This window comes from Ochotona curzoniae, unplaced genomic scaffold, assembly GCF_017591425.1.
Source record: "Ochotona curzoniae isolate NIBS_2020 unplaced genomic scaffold, NIBS_Ocur_1.0 contig_3819, whole genome shotgun sequence".
Taxonomy (NCBI): domain Eukaryota; kingdom Metazoa; phylum Chordata; class Mammalia; order Lagomorpha; family Ochotonidae; genus Ochotona; species Ochotona curzoniae.
This window is the reverse complement of record NW_024466004.1, coordinates 6,920,815-6,945,411: the sequence shown is the minus strand read 5'-3', so window position 1 is coordinate 6,945,411 and position 24,597 is coordinate 6,920,815. Positions and strand designations below refer to the sequence as shown.

Below are 24,597 nucleotides of genomic sequence, written 5' to 3'. Positions count from 1 at the left end.
AATGCTGAGCCGGAGCTACATACAGCGCGAGGAGCTACATACAGCGCAGGTCCCTACACGCCTGGGCACTGCTCTTAATGAGCGGTGTGACCGGCTGGGACTCTTCTGCCCGCCTCCTCAAAGCCAGCATGGGCGCTCGCCACATTCCACAGCAGCGCTGAGCTCGCATCCCTGCACGTGGCTTAGTTTCCTTGTTGGCACTCCACAGGAACCCCTGCTGGGGTCGGAGAGTGTGTTCTGGGGAGTGAGCGTGCCCTACATACACTCTTGGGCTCCTTTCCTCGGATAACTCTTGCATTACTGCTGGAGGGTTTCTGTGCCCTGGCCCCTCTGCTTCTCTCTCTGGATCTCCTGTGAGCAGGTACGGGGTCTCAGATTCTGTTGTCTTTTCTGTTTTTCTCTATCAGCTGTTTTTGGTGTCTTCATATCCAGCCCCTCCCGCCTTTGTTCTCCTTCATCTTCTTTTTCAGATTTATTTATTTATTTTTAAGATTTATTTATTTTCATTGCAAAATCGGATATACAGAGAGGAAGATCTTGTGTCTGTTGATTCACTCCCCAAGCAGCCACCACAGCCAGAGCTGAACCAATCCAAAGCCAGGAGCCTCTTTCAGGTCTCCCCTGTGGGTACAGGGTCCCAAGGCTTTGGGCTGTTCTGGACGGCTTCCCCAGGGCGTAAGCAGGGAGCTGGATGGGAAGCAGGACTGCCAGGATTAGAACCGGTACCCATATGGGACCCCAGCCACTAGGCTACCATGCTGGGCTCTATTTTCCTTCTTTCTGCGATCTTGTTTTGTTAAGTTTCTGAGCTCTCACTCTGTCCTCAGGACGCTCACTGGTACAGCAACTTGTTTCAAGGAGGCAGGATCACACTGTTGAGGTGGCATCCTCCGAGTTGCTTACTGTCTGTTGGTTGGTTTTGATCCGGGGGGTGAGGGAGAAATGGCAATTTTTGTCCCAGTTTGCTTTATTTATTTTTCATTTGGTTTGAAAGGCAGAGTGACACAGGTCTTCCATTTGCTGGTTTGCTGTCCCAAGTGCCCTGTGCAGCAGTGCTCCGGCCAGGAGTCGAAAACTCCAGTGAGATCTCAAGGACTTGGTCTCCTCTCCCCCAACCTCCCGGCTGCCCAGCGGAGTGCTTCAGCAGGAAGCTGGGTCAGAAATGGAGGTGGGCCTCATCATGGTCTCGTGATGCGGTGTCCAGGTGGCAGCTTCACCTGCTGGGCCACTATCCCTGCCACCATCCCTGCTTTTCTTGCTTTCCTTATCTGTCTGGGGAGCCGTGTGTGTGTGTGTGTGTGTGTGTGTGTGTGTGTGTTAGCAAAGCACGATTTATTGTAAGTCAGAAAACCCATGCCGCAGCAGCCCGGGGTGGGGTTTCCAGGAGAGGATGGCAGGCTCCACGCAAGAGTGAGACTAACAGCTCTGAGTCCGCAGGGCCAGCCTCTGGGAACCCCTGCTCCCACTGGTGCTCAGTGCCCTCCAACACTTGCAGCCCAGGACCCTCTGCTCACTTCTCCAGCATGGCCACCTCTTGTCACCAGGTGGGCTAGTGACAGGGTCAGCAGGGGTGGGAGGAAGTGGGGCAGAGCCTGACCGGGCATAGTGGAGGAGGCTGCTTCAGCTGACCTCCACTTGTGTGCCTGACTTCTTTTTGCAGACTGGACTTTGGGTTCTTCAAGCAGCTTTCGGTGAAATTGGCAGGAAGCAGAGACAGCTCGCACGTAGCCCCTGCCCTCTCTCCACTGTCCGCTCCCTGCCTGCCCCAGACCCGAGCAGCACGTTTGTGACAGTAGCTGATCCTGGCAATCCTAAAGAACACATGATTGTCACCCACATGCATGGTTCACGCTGGGGAGCCCTTGATGTGGCACTGTCCTGGGTTTGGGCCAAGGAGTAACAACAGTCAGTAACAACACAGGAGTGTGTTACAGGAGTAACAACCACAGTCACAGTCTCACAGAGGAGTGTGCATCTTCTTCCTTGCTACAGATGCACCTGCGCCCCCATCCCCCACACACCTCTCAGCTCTCCTCACTGCTGGGCCAGGACCCAGCTCCAGGCTCAGCCCCTCTCCAGCTTCTGAAACTCGCTGCTTTTGTCAGCTGTTGGGTTCTGCTTGTGGACAAGTAAAACTCCCTCCATTGCAGCTCAGCGGGACTTAAGGAGGCAGTGAGCTCAAGCCACCATCTTTAATTAGAAGTTGCTCCAATTGGGCTCTCTGTTGTCACCTCAAGTTCAACGTGACCCAGGCCAATCCTCTCATCTTCAACCTCAAAATAAGCTCCTTCTCCATATAACCCCACAGCTGCCCGTGACTTCCGCCCCCTCTGCTTGCTGGGATTTAAAGCCATAGGGTCCCTTGGTGCCTTGTTTTCTTGGCTCCTGTTCGTGCAGCGCTAGCCAGTGTGTTCTGCTTCTCGCCTTACCGTGTACATGTTCCCTCCCCTCCGCTCTCGGCTGCCACCCAGAGCTGGCCTGACGCAATGTCCAGTTTCTGAGCTCTGAGCTTTCCTTCCCCATGTCTACAACAATTCTGTTTCCAAGGAAAACGCTGCCATCAGGTTTTTCCCAACTCAAAAATATTTTGAGAATTGGTGCTGTGCTGCTGTGGGTAAAGCTGCCACCTGTTACAGCCTGCATCTTATATAGTCACCAGTTCGAGTCCCTGCTGCTCCACTTCCCACTCAGCTCCTATTCACTAGCCTAGGAAAGCAGGAGAGGATGGCTCAAGTTTGAGATCCTGTGCTCATGTGGGAGACCCAGAAAAAGCTCCTGGTTCCTGTTTTCAGATCGGCCCAGCTCTGGCCGTTGTGACCATTTGGGGAGTGAATCAATGAGTGGAATATATCTGTGTCTTTCCCTTTCTGTAACACTTGCGAAAATAAATCAATCTTTAAAAAGTATTTCCTCTAGAATGAAAAGTCCACATTGCTGAGTTGGGCAGGCACCTTTCCATAGTCCGGCTCCAGCTGCTGCCTGCACTGGACTCGCCTCACCCCTGCTGGTCAGATGAGCACGCTGCCCTGCAGGTCTTCACGTGCCCGTGCTGCCCTCGGCGACTCTTCACAGGTTGATTATTTATTTATTTGAAGGTGAGTGAACAGCAGAACTCTCATCTACTGGGTGGTCCACTCTTCAAGTGCGTGCAACAGGCGTCAAAGCTAGGAGCCTGGTGCTCCATGTGGGCCTCCCCCAGGGATGGCAGGGGCTCAGCTCCTTGAGCCATCACTGTCACCTCCCGGGAGGCCACAGTCAGGAGCCAGATCTGGGGACTGAACGCAGGGAATCCAGTGTGGGACACAGACTTCTTAACCAGTGTCTTACCTGCCTGGCAGGCTGCGCACCTGCCCCAACCTCATTACTTTTCTATTTCTATTCTTTTCTCCACTTCTGCCTCCACTGCACCATATTAATAATCATTTCTGCAGGAGGCCTTCTGAATAATTGAACTCCCTGTAGGCTCATAAGCAGCAGCTTCGCTATATTGAAGAGTACTTGGAGTGCACAGGAAGTGGAGTAGGTTCTGCACGTGGCTGTCCCTTGGCTTGTTCCCTCACTCCTTCACCCATCAATGCTCTCAATCCTGAACCATTCTCTTAGCCCTAGGGGGCAGGGCCTGTGCCAACCTACTGCTTTCAGGATCCCCCACTGCACCCTTCGCCAGCCTGGGCGTGCATGAGATGCTGATAGATTGGTAGTTTGTGTGCTCCACGGGCACATTTGGGATGGCTTGTTGGTGTGGCAGCAAAATCAGAAAGCCAAGCCAGGCCTGGGTGAGGCCAAGGTGTGACGGTTGGACAGCCAGAGACCACAGTGGATGGTGGGAGAGGGGTCTTGTGTTCTTTGGGAAGCAGGAAGCAAGAGAGAAGGAAGCGGGTGGGTGGAGAGAAATGCGTGTGGATGGGGAAGCAGCCCAGTGGGGGTGGCAGGTACAGTGGGGGAGCAGTGCGGGAGGTGGGCCAGCCTCCTGGGCTGATGTCTTAGGAGCAGCTTCCTTGTGCTAAGCCCACCAGCCTGTCCTCTCTCCTGGTCTCTGGCCTTCCAACCCCCTGGAGCATCTCCAGCCCCTTCGTGCTATGGTTTGCATGTTGAAACTGCTCCCCGCCAGCCCCCATCTTGTTCTTATAGTCTTCGCCCAGCCCCTGCCCTGGTCTGAAGGTCCAGGCCCAGACCTGTGCTTCTGCTTGCAATTCCCAACCCCTCCTTGTTCCCCGCCGCCAACCCCAAGTCCCATGGCTGTGTCCCGGTCCTCCTAGCAGAGGGGGTCCCCAGCCCTCTTTCTGAGTACCTTGGATGGAGTTAGCTGCTGAGTAGCGAGCGCTCTGTTCTGTCTGCTGCAGGAGGGGCTGGTTCACACACACCCCTAAGTCTCATGCAATGCCCTCCCCATGCTTGTGGAAGGTGCATGGCATCACCACAGGGGGCATTTCAACAATACAAACCTCTGCCCCTGCGCTAGGGCTGAACTCATGGAGACAGCTCTCCCCTCCACTCTCTCCCCACACCGCAACACCTCAGGAACCCTTCTTGCGCCTTCCTGGTTCTTACACATCACTCAGGCCCAGGAGGTCAGAAGCCCGCAGCTGCTGTATCCACAGGGTTGTCTCCCAGGCCTACCTGCCTTTGCCTTGGCCACTGTCCTCCTAGTTCTTCTTCCTATTCACCCCCTGACCACCTCTGCCAGCCTCCAGAGCCAGAGGTGGGACTAGATGGGTCACCAGTGTCTTTCTCTCTACCTTCTGTACAGGGGACAGCTGATGCCCCCTGCAAGCCTGGGTTAATATTTTATTCTCTCCTTTGCCCTGGCTGCAGTTGGGGGAAACCTGAAAGTCTCAGAATTTTCCCTGTGTTTGTGAAGCATTTGGGGCAAGCCCATGACACAAAGGGCAGCAGGATGAACCTGCACGCCCACAACACGTGCCTGATGCCTCCTGGGCAGCCGCTTCTCACCACATGCCCACTGCCTCTGACAGGTGGCCATGGGCTTTACCATTCTGATGTGTTCTTCAGATGCTATGTTTACAATGGTGCTTCCAAGCACTCCTAGGAAAATGGGGTTCAAAGGTAAGTTTATTTGGGGACTAAAAGGATGGTGAAGTCTGAGGCCAGTGTTGTATGGTGCAGTTGACTAAGGTCCCTGCCCAGGTGCCTGGGAAGGCGGTGGTGGATGATCCAAGTACTGGAGCCCTGGTTACACACAGGGCTTCATCCTGGTCCAGCCCTGGGTGCTGCAGCCTTCTGGGGAGCGAATCAGCGGGTGGAAGATCTGTCTTTGATTCTCCTCTCTCTGCCTTTCAAGTAAATTAATTTGGGGCTTGGCACCGTAGCTCAACTGGCTAATCCAGCCTTCATGCCCCAGAATCCCATATGTACACTGCTTCATATCCCAATTGTTCCCTTTCTGATCCAGCTCCTTGCTCTTGAGCTGAGAGAACAGCAGAGGATGGCCCAAATCTTGCGGCCCTGCACCTGCCTAAGAGACCCAGAAGAGGCTCCCGGCTCTGGATCAGCTCAGTTCCAGCCATCGTGATCTTTTGGGGAGTGAACCAGCAGATGAAAGGTTTTTCTCTGTCTCTCCCTAAATCTGCCATTTAAACAAAAGGGACAAAACTTGAAATAAGTCAGTTGTGAGATTAAAGACCCTGTGTTTATATGCCTGTGACATATAACATCTGCACACTCTTAGACAATACAGGTTTGGGAATGGAGACACTATTTATTCCTCTTCCTTTTTTTCCCCTCCTTTTTGCTCTTCTATTAGGAGTGCCTATGTATTTGCTTTCATTGCTGCACAGTATTCCACTACAAGCCGTGTTGTGCTTGGCTGCCCGCCTGCTGGGAACAGATGCTCTGCTCACAGTAGTGGAGCTTATTCTGGGCCTTCCTTCACAGCTGCAGCCACCCATGCTCTCAATGCCACCTGTTTAGAACTTCATTGTCGCCTGGACCACTCCCAGGAGCCCCTTAACCACTCTTACAGCCAGTAGCACCCCATCAGCCCAGGTTGCAGTGGGCTCCATGCCCCCCAGCCCCGGCTCCCCTGCCTGGCCTGCAGGGCCCTCACCAGCTGACCTCCTGCACTCCTTCCGGGGGCTCCAGCTTCTCTAGTCCTTCCTGCTTCTCCCCAGATGTCCTGTTTAGTTCCCCTAAGCTGTCCTGCCTTCTCTTGGTTGCTCCCTCACCTTGTCAAGCTCTTCTGCTAAGCCTGACCTTTCTGTCCAGGCCTGCTTGGAGCACCCCTCAAGCCCTCAGCCTGTGGCACTGGCCCTGGCCTTGACTATGGCTGCACCCATGCTGTACGTATTCAAGTTCAGGCACCTGACCAGATGCTGGCACCTGTTCCTCACAGCCAAGCAGCCTTGGCTTCTCCCTCTTAAACAGCAGTTACAGCTCTCACGGGCACAGACAGACTGGGCAGCTCCTGGCACTGTCTTATGTCAGCCTCCTGCTCAGGGCCCTGTGCCGGGGACCGAGGAGGGATGGGTTGGTGACAGTCATGCTGCCTTCCCTTCTCATTGCCCTGAGCCTGACCTCAGCCCTCTGCAGGCCGGGAGCCTTTCTGTCTACTCCTTCCTTCCCAGGGCTCTCCTACAGAATCCTCAGGCACATGGTTTCCCCATGACCAATCCGGTCCTCCCGACTGGCTGCGGGTAGCTGGCACCCAAGCCCACATTTGATCGGCACCAGCTTTCCATGTGCCAGGCATCATTTTGTACATCACAGCACTGATGTGCACAAGCTAAACCACGCCGGGGTGATCATGCCAGCCCACTCTGCAGATGAGAAAACCGAGCCCCCAGCTAGGTCAGCAAGCTTGGCCGGAGGCAGGACGCAGGAGTGACAGAGGCAGGGTGCTGACACTGCTGGGGCTGACTCCCTGACACCCCCGAGCACTTGGCCCCCTCATCGGCCCCCATCTGTCACCTGGTGGAGAGCCGGCTCTCTGGTCACCACCCCTCTTTGAGCCCAAGCAGCCGGAGGACACAGCGTGGCTTCCTAACCATGCCATCACCTCTGCACTGTCCATCAGCCCATTTCTTCTCCCTTGTGGGTGGCCAGCTCAGCATACTTGCCCCAAATCCTCTTGACTACAACAGGAGTCTTCCTGTCTCAGCCTTCCTCACTGCCACAATCTCTTTTCAAGGGGGGATCTTTTGCTAAACTTCTCATCTTGCAGGTCCAGGACCATCTTGCAGGTCTCCTCTGGCAGGATCCAGTGCTTGTGTGATGGGATGTCTCTGTGATCATGGTGAGGCTCAAATCCCTGACCTGGGATCCCACAGGCAAGTTGCCTAAAGATGAGTTAAAATGAACTTGGCTGAGTGGCAGTGTGTGTGTGCAGGTACACCTGCGGCTGTGCAGATGTGTTCACGCGTGCCTCTGCCCATGCAGCGTGGATGTGTCTGCCGTGCTCAGTATTATGTGCAACACACTTGAGCTATGCAAACGTTGTACACAAGGTTGCTGAATGCATGCACGCATGAGCAATGTTCAGTGCATCTTCATGTGTACTTGTGCACCTGCTGTGTGCATGAGCTTCCCAGCCCACACAAGGGCCTCCCTGATTTGGCTTTCCATTAGAAGGGCCTGCCTGGTGAATTTTTACATTTTGGATCTTTCTCCTCGGGCTCCCTCTGTCCTTCCGTGACTGTCCTGAGTCCCCGCTTACCTCCTTCTACCTAAAGGAAAAGCAGCAGCCGGCAACCCTGGAGCCAAGTCCACAGCTCCTGGCTCTGAGGTGCTGGGCACCTGCTCCGCACTCAGAGTCGCCGCGGAAGCACTGGGGGCTGAGGGGCCTCAGAACTAAACGCAGGGAAGCTAGGAGCCCCTGAGCTGCCTCTCCCACCCCACCCCACCCCAGCTGAGTTGCAGATGCCGGAGCGCCAGCAGAGGGCGCTCCTGTCCAGAGCTCACTCCCCCAGTGCCATGATCCTCCCCTGCTCCCCAACGCCCCACCCCTACCCGTGGGAACTCCCCACGCAGGTGGCAGGAGCTCAGTCCCTCAAGCCGTCAGGACTACCTCTCAGGGCTTGCAATGGAGGAAGTGGGAGTCAGGGGCCAGTCTGAGTTTCAGACCCAGCAGGGGACTGCAGTGAGGGATGCGAGTCTCTTAACCACTAAGCCAAACCCTGTGCCACATCCTAATTCTTAGTGCTTTTTTTTCCTGTTAACCACTTTTGGTTCTCTGCACCTGTTTCCTGGTAAGAAGAGGATAATGATATCCAGCTCAGAGTTGCTGTAATGGTGAAATAAGAAGCTTCTAGAACAGTGCTGCACACAGAACTTAATAATAATGAATTCCTACTGTTGATGGTGGGCACACGGCATGGTGGATTGCAGCTTGGAACACCAGGACTGCCTGGCTGGAGTCCTGTCTCCACATCCAAGCCAGTTTCCACCTTGTGTGCATCCTGGGAAGTGGCACGAAAGGGCTGAAGTCATGGCTCCCTGCCGCCCACATGAGAGATCTGGATTGAAATCCAGGCTCAGCCCTGGTTGTTGTGGGCTTAGTTAAGGAGGCGAGCCAGTAAACAAAGATCTGTGTCTTCCTGCCTTCCAATGAAATGCAAACAATAAAAATTTGTGAAAAATAATTATTACAATGGAGAATGGCTGCCTAGCCCTGCCTCAGGCCCACTAACTATGCCGTAAGGTACCACCTCGGCACTCAGGCCCTTGCCCTGTGTCACTTTAGGGTGCTTCACAGGTCACACATGGGAAGGGCCCATGACCAGGTTCTGCCCAGGCTAGAGACAGAGAGAAGTGTGGCTGGAGTCCACACCGCAGGCGCACACAGCAGTTTGTCCAGAGGAGCGGAAAGTTTGCTTTGTCTAAAGCGCCCTCTGCTGGCCATTGGCAGAAGGCCTAGGGCAAGGCTGGCTACTGAACGGCAGAGTAGAGACCTTCCCTGGCCAGGGTCAGGGGCTTCTGCCAGTCCCCCACCCCCTCCAGAGCCCAGAGGGCCACTTCTACTCTCAAAGTGTCCATCTAGAAGTAGTGCTCATTCTTTCTCTCTCAGCCTGATAATAACTTCCAAAGATAGCTTCCCCGTTGGGGTCGACAGGCGAGTACAAGTTAACAGGCAGCAGGCTGCTCTCAGAAGCTACTGAGTAAAAGTGGGCAGGGGGGAAGTTAGCACGCAGGACAGCCCTATGCAGTGTCCAGAGCCGGGGGCGGGTGGTGGTGTTTTCTTCCTTAGGCTAGGGGGAGGGGAAGGGCACCCCAGGCGGGCTCTGTCACACTGGGAAGCACATTAGCCATGTTGCGGAGAGCTCAGTGCACGCGCACAGATGGGCACAACCGTCTCCCCTATCCTCCATCACTCAACTCCACAAATGCACAGAGCAGACAAATGCCATCACCCAGTGAGAGACTGGAGCAAAACTGCTGGGAGGACTGTCCCCAGAGTGAGGCTAGGGGCCACCGTGGCCTCTCTGGGTCTCTGGCGCGGGAAGGAGGGCGGAGCAAGGTCGCTGGGAGCCTGGCACTTTCTGGGCCCTTCTAGAGGGCTGGGAGATGAGAGCAGAACCACGGGTCATTGTACTGTAGAGGCTGACAGTGCCCAACAGCAACATTCCAGGGCACGGGGCTCCAGCAGCGTCCGCAGAGGCCCAGGAGGGAACAGGATGACGCTCAGTGCCTGGTGGGTCAGGCTGGCAGCAAGAAGGTGGGGACACTCACCTCCTTCGGGTGAATGCTCACCCCAGGTTCTGCACGAGCGTCCACAGGCTTGGGCAGGGAGGGCGGAAGTCAGCGCTGGTACTAAGGGTCAGAACCTGAAGCCATGGATCCCACCTGCAGATCCTGCCCATCTCTCCCTACAACCTGGCCTTGGAAAGTTGCAGCACTTCGGCACTCTTCTCTCAACATCATGCTCCCTGCCACCAGCCTCTGCCACATTCCATCCTGGCATCTACCCCCAAGGAAGCCTGGGAACAAAGCAGCACTGAGTGGATGCCAGGAGGTTCCCTGTCCGGGAAAGCAAGGGTGGGCGCCCAGAATGGGTCTCGTGTGGGCTGGCGGTGCACAGCTAAGGAAGGGGTAGGGCTCAGCTTTGGTTTACTAGCTCGAGGGCCTGCTGCCTCCCTTCCCTCCCCAGATCCTCTTGGCACATGGAACCTGTCGGTAGCAGGGTTGCAGCACACACGCATGGCCCAAGGGTGACATTGTCACCCAGGAATGGCCTTGGCGCAAGTGCTAGGATGCCACCCCCATTTGTGTACACAGGCACACGCTCCCTTCCCTGTCCAAGTATCTCCCAGGACAACATGCATGATACACACCCAGGTTTGGGGGAAGGTGTCTCCCAGGGCCACAGGCAAGGCACGTACGAGTTTACTCCATCTGTGAACAACCCAGACCTGAACCCCATGAAGGATTTGGGGTGAGGGACTGAGACACAAGGAAGAAGTAGGATCACAGAGACCTGGTTTACCAGTGGAGGAGGAGGAGTGGGCAGGCTCATGGGGATGCCCACCTCATACCTGGGAGTGCCTGGTTCTAGTCCTGGTTATTCCACTTCCAACCCACATTCCTAACCTTGTGCCTGGGAGGCAGCTGGTCAGGACCCAAGTACCTGTGTCCCTGCCAGGCCCATGCGGGCAGGCCCAGATGGTTTCTGTCTCACCTCAGCAAATGGGGGCATTTGGGCATATGAACCAGTGGATGGGAGATCCGTTATTGTGTATATCAAGAAAATTAAGAAAAGAGTGGAGGGGACAGAGCGATTGGAGGGAGACCCAGTCCCAATCTTGGGCATAGCACCTAAGGACCTGGCATCTATGGTGCCCATTCAGTGTATCCACGCATGCAGCAAAGCCACCCCCGCAGGAACCCGGCTGTTCCCTGCCCTGGCTCAGAGCAGAAAGAGGGAGTCATGCGCTTTGGGGCCCAAGCCCCTGGTGAGAGACACAGGGCCGGGTGAATAGAGGACGTTTAATATTTCTGTGCTGGTCAAACGAACACAGGTGGGGGGTACACGGGGTGGGGCGGAGGCCCCGCCTCTCAGGAGGGGTGCATGGGGGTGGGGAGGGTCTCGGGCAGTGTCCAGGAGCCTTCTCGGTCAAGGGGCCTGGCCGGGTGTTCCGAGCACCTGATAAACCCCGTCTCAGCCTGAAGTCGGGGAACGGGGGTCCCCCATAGGGGGTCTGGGGAGACTCACTTCCTCTTCCAGCCCTTTCTGCTGGAATCCACATTCCCAGCACAATGGGGGACTTGTTCCTGGAGAGTCCCCTCGGGAAGCAGTCCAGGGCGTGTGGGACCACCGTACCCCAACCCTCTCTTTTTTCCTTAACCAACCCACCCAAAGCTGGACAAGAGCCCAGAGGAACAAGGCCTCTCCACCCCTACTGAGTCCTACGGGGGGGGAGGGTCCCTGGGTCAGGTGGAGGAAGGATGGAGGGAGAGGGTCTTGCCACCAACAGACACTGTAAACTTTGGTTTAAAACAATAACTTAAGTGGAGGGAGGGCTTCCAGCCGGCGGGCAAGGGGTGGGGGGATGTCTGGGGTGGGGGACAGGTGTCTGGGCAGGGACGGGGGAGTCTGGGAGGCGACAAAGGAAAAGAGCCAACAGAAAGTTTTGGTTTTTGCTTCCGGCATAAGAAAGGTCTTTGGTCATCCGTTTAACTGGGGGACAGGGAGGACGCCGGGAACCTGCAGGCTGGAGCAGCCAAGCTGGGTCTTGGCCCTCTTTCCCTGGGCGCATCCCCACCATCCAGGCACTGCCCCGGCCCCAACCCCGGCCCCAACCCCGGCCTCCTGGGCATTGGTCCACCTGGCACGGGTTTCTCTGTGCAGAAGATGGGCATGGAGCCTCCTTGGTGCCCAGCGTGTGGGGGTGTGAGGAGGGGGTGGCCCAGCTCAGCCTGGGTCCCATCTCAAGTTGGGGAGATGTCTGCAGGGCACACAGCTAATCCCACCCCAACAGCCATGGAGTTGATTTCTTCCAGGGCTGGTCTGAAGTCCCCATCTCCCGTACCTTCTGGCTCCCCCCTCTCCACCCTGTCCCTCTGCAAGGTCGGGCAGGGGTAGTAGTTGGGAGGGCCGGGGGCAGAGTTCTCTCTTCACAGTACGGAAAAGGCGGTGGAAGGGGGCACACATCAGGGAAGTCGGGGGGCCTCTGGCCAGAAAGCACTGCTGGAGCCAGGTGCCAGGGGCTGGGGTGTGAGGGTGACTTAGCCCCGCCTGCGGGTCTCCATGGCGCTTGAGGGGCCCTGTTGGGGGGAGAGCTGGTGGGGGAGGAGGGCCCTGCTACTGCTGGTGGTTGGGGGCGGGGGCAGGGATCAGACGTGGGGGAAGGTCTGAGAGGGGTTCTGGACCCTCCGTGTCCTCGGTGTCCCCTCGGGGGTGGGGGCTTTGGGCAGGGTCATGCCTGTCCCAAGTGTGTTCCTCTGTCAGGTCACACCCTGGCCGGGATCTCCCCCAACTCAGTTCTGGAAGTGCCTTGAGGTTCGGGAGGGGCTGAGGAGTGGGGGGTGGGTGGCCTGGGTCCCGGGTGGGAAGGGTCTCACCCCTGCCCTGCCCGTGCCTGACGACAGGCCCTTAGGACAGCTCCTCTCCCGGCAGCTCCTCCTCCAGGTCCCTGTCTTCTGGAGGCCCCACTGGACTGGGGTTGGGAGGTACGAGGGGGGGCCCAGGCCGTCTGTCCTCCTCCGCCTCGGCTGGCTCCTCCTTCACCTGTACCTGGTGGCTGTGGCAAGAGGGAAGATGATGACCTAGTTCCCTGGGTGCCTTCCTTGGACTTCCTGTGAGCCCCTGGAGTGGGCCAGAGCTCTAGGCAGAGCCCAGCACCCATGCCTCCCCGCCCCATCCTAAGGAGCAAGGACACAGCACAGGAACTGGTCAGCAATGAAAGGGATTGAGGGCAGGGAGGAGGCAGGGAGGACCAGGAAGAGGAGGACCTGTAGGGCTGGGGGTGCTGGCGTGCTCACCTGTACTGGGGAGGGGAGAGGCGAGGGGGACTGCTGTTGCCATTGCTGGGCAGCGGCTCCACCGGGGCACCCATGTCCTCGTGGCTGAGGGGCAAGAGGCTGCTGGCCGAGCCGGGGTTCAGCACACCCGGGCTGTTCAGGAGGGGGAAGCTGCTCTCGGCCAGGGCGGCCTGTGGGGCACAGGATTGGGCACACCACCCCTCTGTCAGCAGGCCCCATATGGGGTGGGTACACCTGGTGCCACTGTGTTCCTGGTCCCATCCCTGGGTGACCTCCACTGGGTCCCGGACCCAGCCTTTTGGATGTGCACCCCTTCACCCCTCCCAAGGCTAGAATGCTGAGTCCTAAGCACCGTCCCTGTCCCTCCCCTCTCCCCTGGAGGACTAGGCCCTGGCTGATTGCACCTTGGGCAGCCAAGGACAGGCTGGGGGTCTGGACACCCAGAGAGGTGTCTCCCTCCCTCCCGCTTCGTGCTCCCCTCCCACAGGGACCTGGGGGAGGCTCTGGGGGTGCAGTCACCTGGTAGCTGGCATTAAGTGCTCCATAACTGAGGCCTGACAGCATGTTCTTCACCAGGGTGGGACTCCTGGGGAAAGATGGGGCACTCTGGCTCTCTCACCCTTTCCTAAGCTCACCCCTGGCCTGTGTTGGGGACTTTGTTGATCTGGGTTGGAGGGGAAGAGGTCCACAGAGCCGTGACTTCGTCCAGCGGGTGCAACAGCCCCTTCCCAGGAAAGGGTGCTGAGCCTTGCGGCTGACCCCAAGCCTCAGGTCAGGATGGAGGGAGCGGGATCCTGCCCTCTCTATCTTCCTGCTGGACTGGGGGTGGGGACAGCTGGAGAACCTTCGCGCTTTCTGGTCTAGCATCCTGTGTGCAGTAAGGTCTCTGCTGAGATGACAAGAGAAGCCGGCAGGACAGGGCATCGAAGCCACGGATCTGGCTCGACTCCACCCACCCGCTATGTGGCATCCCACCAGCCACCTGCCCTGTATGGGCCCACTCCCCAGCCCCCTGTAACGCTGGCATCTGTCCCTCTCTGCTTCTGGGTCTCTCTCAGCTCCTTCTCTCAGTCAGCAAGGACAGAAACCTGACTCCGAGCACTGGGTTCCTGTCCCCTGAGGCTCCTCCTGCGAAGGAACTGGTGGGTAGCACCCAGCACCCAGCAGAGGTATGGGCTAGGCCACAACTCTCACGCTGAGGGGGTGGACGGGGTAGGGGTGTGAACCCACCCCCTCCCCCAGGTCTGGACCTGCATACCCCGTCATCTTTGGCGGTCTCCGCTTCTGATACTCTCGCTCATCCACGGTCCACACAGCACCCTTGACGTTTTCCACACGGACAAAGCACTTGTGCAGGCTGAGGTTGTGGCGCACAGCATTCTGGGGGGGTGCAGTGGAGACAGACTCAGAGGCGGTGGCTGGGGCCTCTCTCTGCACCCAGGCATGTCTCTGTCCAGTCCCATTTCCTGGGCAGCAAGTACATTGGCCTTGTCCCTACCCAGGGCCAAACTGAGGCAGAGAACCCCCCTGCCCGGCCCTGGGAGTCAGGGGCTGTTGGCCTCCTGCGTGCCCATAGCCCACTTGACTCTTCACCTCTGGCTGGCGCTGATACCCTCAGGGAAACAGCCCATCAATGAAACACCATGGGGTTGGTGACCACTGGCTTCCCCATCATCACATATCAATGCTACAAGCAGCTGCAAGGCTGGGCTTCTGTTGGGCTTGGGGTCACACGTGGGACATGCAGCCTGGGCATATTCCCACTAAGCTTCTTCAAGTTCACAGCCCCCACGGCCATCTTCTCCAACCCCTGGGGATTCTGACATTGGCTTAGAGCCGACAGCGAGATGCTCCAAGTTGAGGGAGGGAGGATGGCAGAGCCATAATACCTATGTGCTACAACACATAACCCGGGAGAAAGAAGATGAAGGAAGGGTTTGGTGGGAGAGCGGGAGAGCGAGAGAGCGGGAGAGAGAGAGAGAGAGAGAGAGAGAGAGAAGCTGAGTTACCTTGTCATTCTCCCTCCTCCCAGCAGGGGAGCATCAGGAATCGAGGTTGGCTGGTTTGTAGGACACTGGGTGAGGGCGGGGTGCTCGGCCCCACCCACCCATGGGAGCCTAGTAGGGGCCCTAAACGAGTCCTTAGCCACAGTCCTGCCCCTGTCTGCTCCTCTCTCGGTTTCCCAGTTCTGCCCTCCCTGCTGGCCCCAGCTGCCTCAGTCCCTGTCCCTCTTACCTGTCCTGCCTCAGCCTCCCCTCCACTGCCCCCCAACCCTGTCCTCATCCTTGCCTCCTCTTTACATTTCTAAACGGGAAAGAAAGCGGCCAGGGCGGGCAGCCCGTGCCCCTGGAGATCCCCTCTCCCTCTCTCCCTTCCGACTCTTGCCACTTGCAACTGGCCCGATTTCATTACCAATTTTAATTTGCCTCTAATTAAATCCTGTGTATTTTTCCGACTCGCTTGCTAATCCACGAGGGAGGCGGGCGGCTGGAGTGGAATCTCTTGGAGCGATAATTACAAAGGGCCTAATCACGCCGGGGCTCCTGCCTCGGAATAAATTTGCCCGCATTACGGGGCTCCGATCCTCCGCTTTGCAAATGAGAATGACCCCAATTTCCGAAGATGGCCTCACCGGGGCTTTTTTCCCTCGTTTCGAAGCCTGATTCGTGATGAGAGACTAATTCGTTACGCTGAAACATTAACGGCAATTTAAGGGGTCTGGCTGGGGCCGCGTAAACAAAAGGATGGGCCCACAACACAGGCCCTGGGAGGGGACGGACACAGGGGGAGGGCCAGCGAGGACCATGGGCTTGGCAGATGGCGGTGCTGTCCCTGGATGAGCGGCAGCTGGCCTGGCCCACCCACACCCACTCTTGGCCCTTCTGTCCCAGACCAGTGGCGCTGGTGCTGGCGTCTCCTGGTGGGAGGTGGGACAGGACAGAAGCCAACTGTGATCCAGCGAACTCGGGATGGACGGTGCAGGTGGTAGAAAAGTGTTAGATGGAGACGGGGCAGAAAGAGTAAGAAGCACAAAAACATTCCAAAGGTCCAAGTGGCCCTCAAGTCGAGACAGATTGTGCCTCGGCTTCAGATGGCGGAGATGGCAGGCAGCAAAGATCCGCTCATGGACAAGGTCACACACCCACTCACCCACTCTCCCCCAGCCCCACCAGCTTCTTCCTTGGACCCAGACTAGGAGAGGGAGATGGAACAATTAGGAGGGAAAGGCATAGATAACCAAGGTCTAGAGGGAGGGATAGAGTGGCTTCAGGATGACTCAGAGAGAGAAGAGGTAGGAGGTGGGCAGGGGGGTACGGGGTGCTCGGTGGGAAGTTCTGCACTGCCACCCCTTAAGGTCAGGGTGTATCTGCAAAGTCAGACTTTTTGCTGTAATAGCGACAATCCCTTAGGCTTGCACAGATTCTTAATTATCAGTTAGAAAATTCAGTCCAGGAGGTGGGAGACATGGCCAGGTGGCCACAGATCGGCCTTGCGAGCTCAGCAAAGGGGCAGAGCTGTGCTTGGCAGGAAGTGACATCACTCAGAGCCAATCAGAACAGCTGTTCTAGCCTCACAGGGTCTCTCTGCCAAGTTTTGGTGAATGGGCATGAGGACACAGAAGGTCATGGAACCATCCCTCCTCTTGCATCCAACACACAGCCCAGGCAGAAGACGCCAGGCCCTGTGGGGACCCTATCCAGTCCGGGCCGCTGGCGGGAGTGGCACTCAGCGCCACTTGTTGAAATCTGATGGAAGCGGTCAGCCCTTTGAACGGCAGTTTTCATACTGGCCAGTAGGGGGACTCGAGAGCCAGAGATCCAATTAAGTTTCTAATACGGACCCCCTCGTTATGTCTAACCTTCCCACTGGGGCCAACACTCCCTCCTCCTTTCTCCTACCCCTTTCCCAATTTAGATGTCACCTTCCCATCTTGCCGCACGCATGCGTAACCCAGCTCAGCTATGCAAAGATACACGGCTCAGTTTCCCAGCCCATTTGCCTGTGTCCCACTTTCCTGGGGTCCCCCTCTTGCCTGTCTAGTCTCCCAGGAAAATGCTTTATGGCTGAAGGTGCTGAAATGACTAATTGGATAGAGACAATTATCTTCCCCATCACTGACAGCAAGCCAGGGCAAACCTGCGCGTACCCGTGTGTGGGACTCTGTGCAGGGGTCCCTTCAGTCTGTCCATGTGTGCACCCCAGCACACCCCCTACAGCCACCGCGGGCTTTGGAACATACACCGTTGGCCACAAGAGCCTTGGGGTCTCTGCATGAAGCCCATACCTCCTATGTGGTACCCCCGACCTCAGGCATCACCTGTCAGAACCTGGAGCACTGCCAGAACCTGGGACAGCCCCTTCATGGGGCTAGAGCCTTTGGGGTCAGAGGGGAGCAAGCGTCTCATGGCAGGAGAGCAGGTGTCATGGAAAGGCCATCATAGACACTCTGGAGTACATGCTCGGGTGGGGGACGGGAGGGGGCAGCACGAGGTCCCCCAGAGCCGTGGCCTGCTTCTCTAGAGCTAACCGTTCAGGAGGCGAGTTGGTAGGCAGGGCTGCCTGGGGCCAGGACGAGGGCCAAGCAGCCAAGCTCACCTTCCAGGTGGCAGTGTTCCTGCGGAAGTAGGCAAACATCCTGGTGAACCAGTTGTAGATCTCGTTCAGGGTCAGCTGCCTGTCGGGGGTTTCCAGAATGGCCTGTGGGCAAAAGCAACCAAGTCCACACTCCAGGTGTGCGTTCTCACCGTTCTCCCTGCCTCCCCACTCCCAGCTAGGGAGCTCTCCCTTCTGCCTCGCTGGGAGCAGAGACCCCACTGCAAAATGAGAGGGGAGAGCGGCCCTGCAGAGGCTGGGAGCTGTGCGCTGAGCATGGGAGCCTCCTCTAGGGGGGAAATGCCTCTGAGAGCTCCTCAGCCCCTGGGCTGCCGCTATAAGCAGATGGCCGGAAGAGAGCTGTCTTCACAGGACACAGGCTGACCTTGGCCAAGGACATCTGAAACATGAGACAGGTTGTGTGTGTCTGTGGGGTACCAGAAAGGACATATGTGTGAACAGATGTTCGTGTGTGAGACAGGGGGAGGAAACACAGAGGGGAGAGAGAGAATGTGGGTGGTATGAGAACGGAGACTGACTTGAATCAGTTCATTGAAGTACAAGTGCACAGAAATGAGCACACAGTAGATTGTGAGTCATGAAAAACAGTCACAGGGGCAGGCATGGTAGCATAAGCCACTGTCTGTAGTGCTGGCGTTCTATATGGATACTGGCCGGAGTCCCGCTCACTCCATTCTGATCCTGCTCGCTGCCAACGTGCCAAAGAAAGGAGCAGAGGATGACCCAAGCGCTTGGGCCCCCGCACCCATACGGGGGACCTGGATTAACTACTGGATCCTGGTTCTGGCCTGACCCAGCCCTGGCCATTGTGGCCACTTGGGGGGTGAAATCAGCAAATGGAAGATCTCTCTCTCCCTCTGCCTGCTCACTCCAAAACCCTGCCTTTCCAATAAAAGATTCATAAACAAACAGGGACACACATACACAAATGTGCTGAAATGTGATGGAGATCAGATGCTGAGAATGGAGGCAGGACAAGAGAAAGAGGACCATGATAACGTGGTGGGGGGACTATACCCCAGGTCCCATGACCCTCTTAGGGGCCAGGACCTGGTATATGAGGGGCACCACCGGAGGGCCATCCCTCTTGCACTCACCTGGCGGATGAGGGAAGCATAGGTGAAAGGTGGCCTGACGTCAGCATTCTTATAGAACTCGTGATTCTGGGCCAGCTCTGGGGGAAGACAGGAGGTGGTTCAGGCAGCAAGATGGGGAGTGGAGAAACAGAGGTGGGGGGATTGGGAGGGTTGGGGGGGTGGGGGGTGGGCCCAGTCCCAGCCCAGCAACAAGCTGCCCCTCCCTCCTTACACCAGGCTGCTGACCCCCTGCCCTGACCTGAGGAGATGGGGGAGCAGAACTTGTCGCTGCTTCTCCGGCGGGCAGGGCCCCCGCTGTGCAGGGAAGCAGAACCCAGGCCTGGAGGTCGTAGGGGGGTAACAGGGGCGGCGGCTGAGGTCGGGGGGTGCACAAGACCATCAGGGAAGGAGTCTGTTGCAGAGACGGTCACCTTGGAGAACGAGGAGCCAGGGACCGGGTTCAGCTATGGGCAACAGAGTGAGGGGGCGGAGGGAGGGGGGGGCTGGAGGCTGAGACCTGCGCCCAAAGGGGTGAGGTGTTCCGAGGGGCAGTCACTCACCGGCTGGCTGAAGGCCTTGGGTTCCGAGGGCCGCATGTGCAAATGGGCCATCATGGCCTGTAGCCGCTCACTCTCCTTGGCAAGCTGCGGATGGAGGGGCAGGTGGTGGGCAGGAGGTAGGGGATCTTAGGGACCCCCTGCTCCCATCCTGCTTTGCCTCCATACATCAGCATCCTGGCCTCTCTGTTCTGCCCTCTGGCCCTCGATATCCTGGAGGCCAGCACTGGGGGGTGAGGGGGAGGCTGCTGGAAGGGGTATTTCTCTTTCTGGCTAGTGCCTGGCTCCTTCTCCTCCTCCCTGGGGGCCTCTCTCTCTCAACTTGACCTCATCCCCATCCTCTGTGTCCCCGTGGAGGGCACAAGCTGCAGCTGCACAATAGCCTTGTGGCGTGTGTACGCAGGGGGGTCTGTCGTCGCCGGCTGAATGGAGATGTGGGAGGGGATGAATGATTCATTTCTCCCCCATTCATGAATTCCAGGGCTTTCCCGCCACCACCCTCCCAGGCCAGGCCACTCTACTGGGAGCACAGGGAAATGAGGAAACAGCCTCAGGGCCAATTGGAGTGGCCTCTTGGGTGCCCCGTGGCAAGCCCGGGAGCTGGACTGCCTGGGTTCTGGCTCCAGTTCTGAGAGGCCACAGGCAAGCTAGTTTTCTTCTGTGCCTCCACGTTCCCCATCTGTCAAATGGGGTAGCAAGCACAGCCTAAAGCAAGAGGACTCCCGTCGCTGCGACCCACCCCCTAGCATCTGGCTATCCTAATTACCACACGAAGCTAAGGTGGTGGGCGTGAGGTCCTCCCCCAAAGACAGCCCGTGCTCTGCCCCCACATCCTGCAGGCCACACCTGGATCTCCAGCTGCTGCACCACCTGCATCTGAACCCTGCACTGGGCCGTGCTCCGGTCGTCCAGGGCGTGCTCGGTGTTGAGGTGTCTTGGGGGAGAGGAAAGGCAAGAACCAAGACAGTCAGTGTCAGCCAGGGCTGTTCTCGTTGCCACCACCAGCCTCCCATCCCAGCCCCTCAGCCCGGCTGTGGCCTAACTGGCATAGAGAAAGACAAAGACGAGGGAGAGGTGGGGGAAAATGGGGCGAGGCAGGAAGCCTTCTCTAGGCCTCCCAGTTTGATGTCTTTGCTAAGATCCCCGCTACAGAGAGATCTAATTGCAAATGAACTAATTAAGTAAACCTCTGACGAAGCGTGAAAACAATTTGTTTGACCCTGATGCTGCAAGGGTCTGGGAGACAGCGGAGTTAATCAGTCAGTGACAGAGCCTGGCACGGCGGTGGCAGCTGGCCGCCTGCTGCCAGCCGCCTGTCCGCCTCCCACCCTGCCTGCCAGCGGCCTTCAGCGGCCCTCAGCCCGTCACGGGGCCGTCACTCCGGTGGCTGAGTGGGAAGGGACGGCGCAGCGGGCTGAGAGGCGAGCGGAGACGCTGGTCCCACTGCTCCTTCTCCTTGCCCTCTATCCTCTGCCCCTGTGTTGGGGGTTGGGGAGGTGAGAGGAGTTGATGGGAGAGCCCCCCTAGAGTAAGGAGAGTGGGACAGCTGGTGACAGAAGGCCCCAGAAGCGACAAGCTGGGTGGCTGGCTGAGGGCAGAGGAGGGGAGGGGCGGGACTCTTGGGGGAAAAGGCTGCTGGGAGAAGCAGCTAGGCAGGGATTGGCGGGGGGAGTGGCAGGGAAGGCAGGGTGTGACACCTACTTGATAAACTGGCCCAGATCTTCACACAGGGTCTCACAGCCTGGCCACTTGCACTCTCCGTGTCCATAGAGGGGGTGGGAGCCAGGGGTCTCCTCGTGGGAGGAGCTGGGAGGGCAGGAGGGAAATGCTGGTCAAAGACTAAAGGACTTCAGCAGCCCCGGGGCCAGTTCCCCTGCTGGCAGCACTTCTCTGTTCCTTACAGAGGATGCCTTGGAAGAGAACTTAGAAAGCCCTGGTACCCTCCCCACCTCCCCAACAACAAATGCCATCCCTGGGGCCAGTTCCCGTACCTGTCTCTCCGGGGCGCAAGCACAGTGGGCTGTCCGTTAGGCAGGGTGTGGTGGGAGAGGGGAGGTGAGACCTTGGGTGGGGCGGCGAACGAGGTAGTGGTGGCGGCCGTGCCAGTGAGATCCAGCCCCTCCTGCTTGACGCTGTCCTCGGCAGGCTGCCCAGAGGCACCCTCGCCCTTCCACAGCTGGGGCAGGTCCGATGGGCACACAGCTGCTGTAGGAGAAATGGGGGTGGGGGGAGGGAAGCTGGCAGGATCCCACCACCACACAGCCTCCCACTTGGCCGCTAGGCACAAGAAAGGGGCTGCCAGTTCTGGGGTGCAGGGAGGGTGGCAGGCGGCTCACCTTGCGGGAGGGTCTGCAGGGGCCCGGAAGCCTGGCTGGGCTGCAGGCTAACCAGCCCCTGCCTCTGCAGGTTGAGCAGGTGCTGTTGCTGCAGCTGTTGCATTTGCAGGAGCTGCTGCTGGAAGGCCAGCTGCTTGTTCCCCAGTGCCTGGTGGGGGGCCCGAGGGGGCACGCAGAGAGGGCTTCCATCAGCCTCGGGCATGCCATTGGGCCCCCAGCCCGCAGCCACCCCTTCCCAGGGCCTGTCAGCTCCCGGGGCTGTCGTGGCGGTGTCTGCCGCTGCTGCCGCGGCTTCTCTGCTCCCAGCCCAGCTTCCATAGGGCTGCATGCCGCCTACAGTCAACACACGCATGCACGCACACACGCACACACGCACGCGCACACTGCCAGACCCAGACACGCAGCACGACGCCAGCCTGCCCCCTCCCTCCGTCGCCTCCGCTCCCGCGCAGCAGCAGCAGCTGTGTGCCCCTGGGTAGGGGGGCTTGTGGCTGTGATCGATGAGCCTGTCACGCTTCCAGGGGCCCCTCCTGCCCACAGGGCACCCTCCCCACATGCCTGGGGAGCCCCCCTTCTGCTTTGCAGAGGGAGAGCTTGCTTTTCAGACATTGGCACTGAACAAGATCTGCACCTGCTGGTCAACGGGACCCAGGATCAGGGCAGTGACAGCCCCACAGCCCCGGTGATTGCACCGGGTGCCTGGCTCCTCTACCTACCTGCGTCCCTGCCCCCTCCTCAACCCCCAACCCCCAACACACACACACACACACACTCAGTTCCTCACACAGGCACCAAACAGGACTTTGCTGAACCCTAGGAGCCAATGTGTCCTGGGGGGTTGCTAGGCAGGGCCCACTCTGTCTTCCTGTCCTGAGTGGGTTGGCGGGTGGGAGGGAAGGGTATGGGGCCAGATGTTCAGTAGGGAGATCCTAAAACTTAGACAGCCTAGTGACTGGAGACCTGCAGGCACATCCCATGGCAATCCCATAGCGGGGGTGAGGGGATGGGTGTTGGAGAACAGTTGGGCAATCAGGGCAGTCTTCTGGGAGGAGGTGACTCAGGGCTGGTGGATTGGGGGCAGAACTCTGTGGCACACATGGGGTGCAAGGGAGTTCTGGGAGCAAACCCATAAAGTATGAGAAGAAAAGACGTTGCTGGAGGGGGCTGAGTGAGACGGAATGAGGACAACAGAAACTGGGCAGGCAGAGGTGGGTGGCATGGCTTGCTGCGGGACTGAAGACGGCACCAACCAGAAGGACACTGGTGGACCACCAGCGTCTCACACCCTCCACATCTGTGCACGGGGGACAATGTGATGATATGGGACACAGAAGGCAGTGAGTGGCTTTCCCCAGTCCTCTGGCCGGCCGGGGGGCGGGGGGGGGGGGCTGGGAGGGTGCTCTCGGGGCTCACACATTGTCGTGGGGGCCGAGGCAGCCTCTTACCTCTTTGGGTTGCTGTTTCCCAGCCTGCTGCTGGGTGAGGAGTTGTAGATGGAGCTGCTCTTGCTGCTTCTTATAATACTCTTGCAGCTAGGGACAGGGACCAGGGGACGGCAGGAGGGTTACTATCCCATTACCTGCCGCCTGCCCCACACACAGCCCCAGTCCTGCCCTCTACTGCCTGGGAGAAGGGAGTTCGGGGGCAGGGGAGAGCGGTGGTGGTGTTACTGAGCAGGGACTGGTGAGGAGGGGAGAGGCCTGAATGCTGGAGGAAGAATGCAAGGGTGGGGACAAGGGTGAGGATGAGAAGGGGAGGGGTGGTCGGCTGAGCCATGACCTTTGGCCTCTCCCAGCTGCCTGGGAGGAATGCAGACCAGTCCAGCCTGAGCCAGCGGTCTCTCTGGTTTCTGTGACAACGCTGGCTCTGGGTGGTGTTGGCAGCAAACAGGACAGCAGGCCAGAGGCCAGGGGCTGCCTCAGGAGGGATCTGGCTGCCTGGGAGCCCGCCTTACCTGCTGCAGCATGAGTGCCTGCTGCTGCTGGAGCAGGGCCTGCAACTGCGGGGGCGACAGGATCTGCTGCATCTGCTGGGGGGTGAGCATCTGTGGTGACATCATGGCCACTGACACGGGCACCTACAAGAGTCACCAAGTTAGTAGGCTCCACTTGGTCCCGTCCATGGGTGCAACACACACACACACACACACACACACACGCGATGGTAAAGCAGCTCCCAGGGACACAGCCCCTAGGCTCAAATCATGGCTCTGCTCTGGCTGTGTTTTCCAGATGGATGACTGACCTGCTCTCTTGTTGCTAAAATACAAATGGCAACAGTGCCCTATCTGAGCCCCCAGGAGGACTAACACATTCACTCTTAGGACAGAGCCTGGTGCATGGCAAGCGCTTTAAGAGTAGGCCATAGGCCATTATGGTAGGTGGCACTGTCCATGGAATGCTGGGACACAAAGTTGCACTCAGTCTCTTCTGAGACCAGCACCTGCAAGGGTGCCTGGCTAAGAGGGCAGTCTGCAGCCATGAGGAGGAGGAGTCAAAGAGTGGCCCACATGGCATGAGGCGCTAGACGTGGACTGGGTTCACATACATCACACACTCCGGCACACCTGTCAGGCGTCCCTCATGGTGGCCCGGTGCTGCAGCCCAGGGGGTGTATACTGATGCCAGCTGTGCAGCAGAAAGTACAGCAGGTGGGGAAAGAGGAGGGAGACAGGCTTCTGTCCCGGGCTCTGCAATCCACCTCGAGGAAGTCACCTGCCCTCTGTGATGTCCGAGTCCTTCCACACATGAGGCAGGGACTGAACCACAGAAGAGGATTCCTTCCTGGACTCTCAAAGCCCAGCGGCAGCTTTTCTGCCCCTCACCCAAGGGGAGGCCTCCACAGGAGGCTCCAGGGATACAAAAGCAGAGAAAAAGCAAAGATATCATTTTTTTTTCTCCAGCCTCATCTCACCTGAGACTCCCAGGCTTGCGCAGTCATGGTTAGGGACGTCCAAGCCATCCTACGGTCCTGACTCCATTTCAACAGACCACCTGCCACCGCTATCTGTCCACTCTCCCCTCCTTTCCTACAACCAAGCCCTGGCAGAGTGCCAGAGCACACAGCAGGCATTCAGTGCTT

The 24,597-nt window shown here is 58.1% G+C and overlaps 1 protein-coding gene across 1 annotated transcript in view; it reads right to left on the bottom strand.

Moving 5' to 3' along the window:
- Positions 1–10,941: 10,941 nt before the first annotated feature.
- FOXP4 (forkhead box P4) overlaps positions 10,942–24,597 on the bottom strand; it is a 49,898-nt gene continuing 36,242 nt past the window's right edge. Inside the window, exons 4-17 of the mRNA XM_040983351.1 lie at positions 23,471–23,593; positions 22,962–23,048; positions 21,517–21,664; positions 21,172–21,385; positions 20,882–20,986; positions 20,027–20,114; positions 19,184–19,267; positions 18,883–19,087; positions 18,645–18,721; positions 17,530–17,631; positions 14,192–14,313; positions 13,453–13,519; positions 12,934–13,103; positions 10,942–12,692 (exon numbers count right to left, since the gene is read on the bottom strand). Of these exons, the coding sequence (XP_040839285.1) occupies positions 12,545–12,692; positions 12,934–13,103; positions 13,453–13,519; positions 14,192–14,313; positions 17,530–17,631; positions 18,645–18,721; positions 18,883–19,087; positions 19,184–19,267; positions 20,027–20,114; positions 20,882–20,986; positions 21,172–21,385; positions 21,517–21,664; positions 22,962–23,048; positions 23,471–23,593 (1,740 nt within the window). The 3' untranslated portion in view covers positions 10,942–12,544. The remainder of the gene's footprint in view (positions 12,693–12,933; positions 13,104–13,452; positions 13,520–14,191; positions 14,314–17,529; positions 17,632–18,644; positions 18,722–18,882; positions 19,088–19,183; positions 19,268–20,026; positions 20,115–20,881; positions 20,987–21,171; positions 21,386–21,516; positions 21,665–22,961; positions 23,049–23,470; positions 23,594–24,597) is intronic.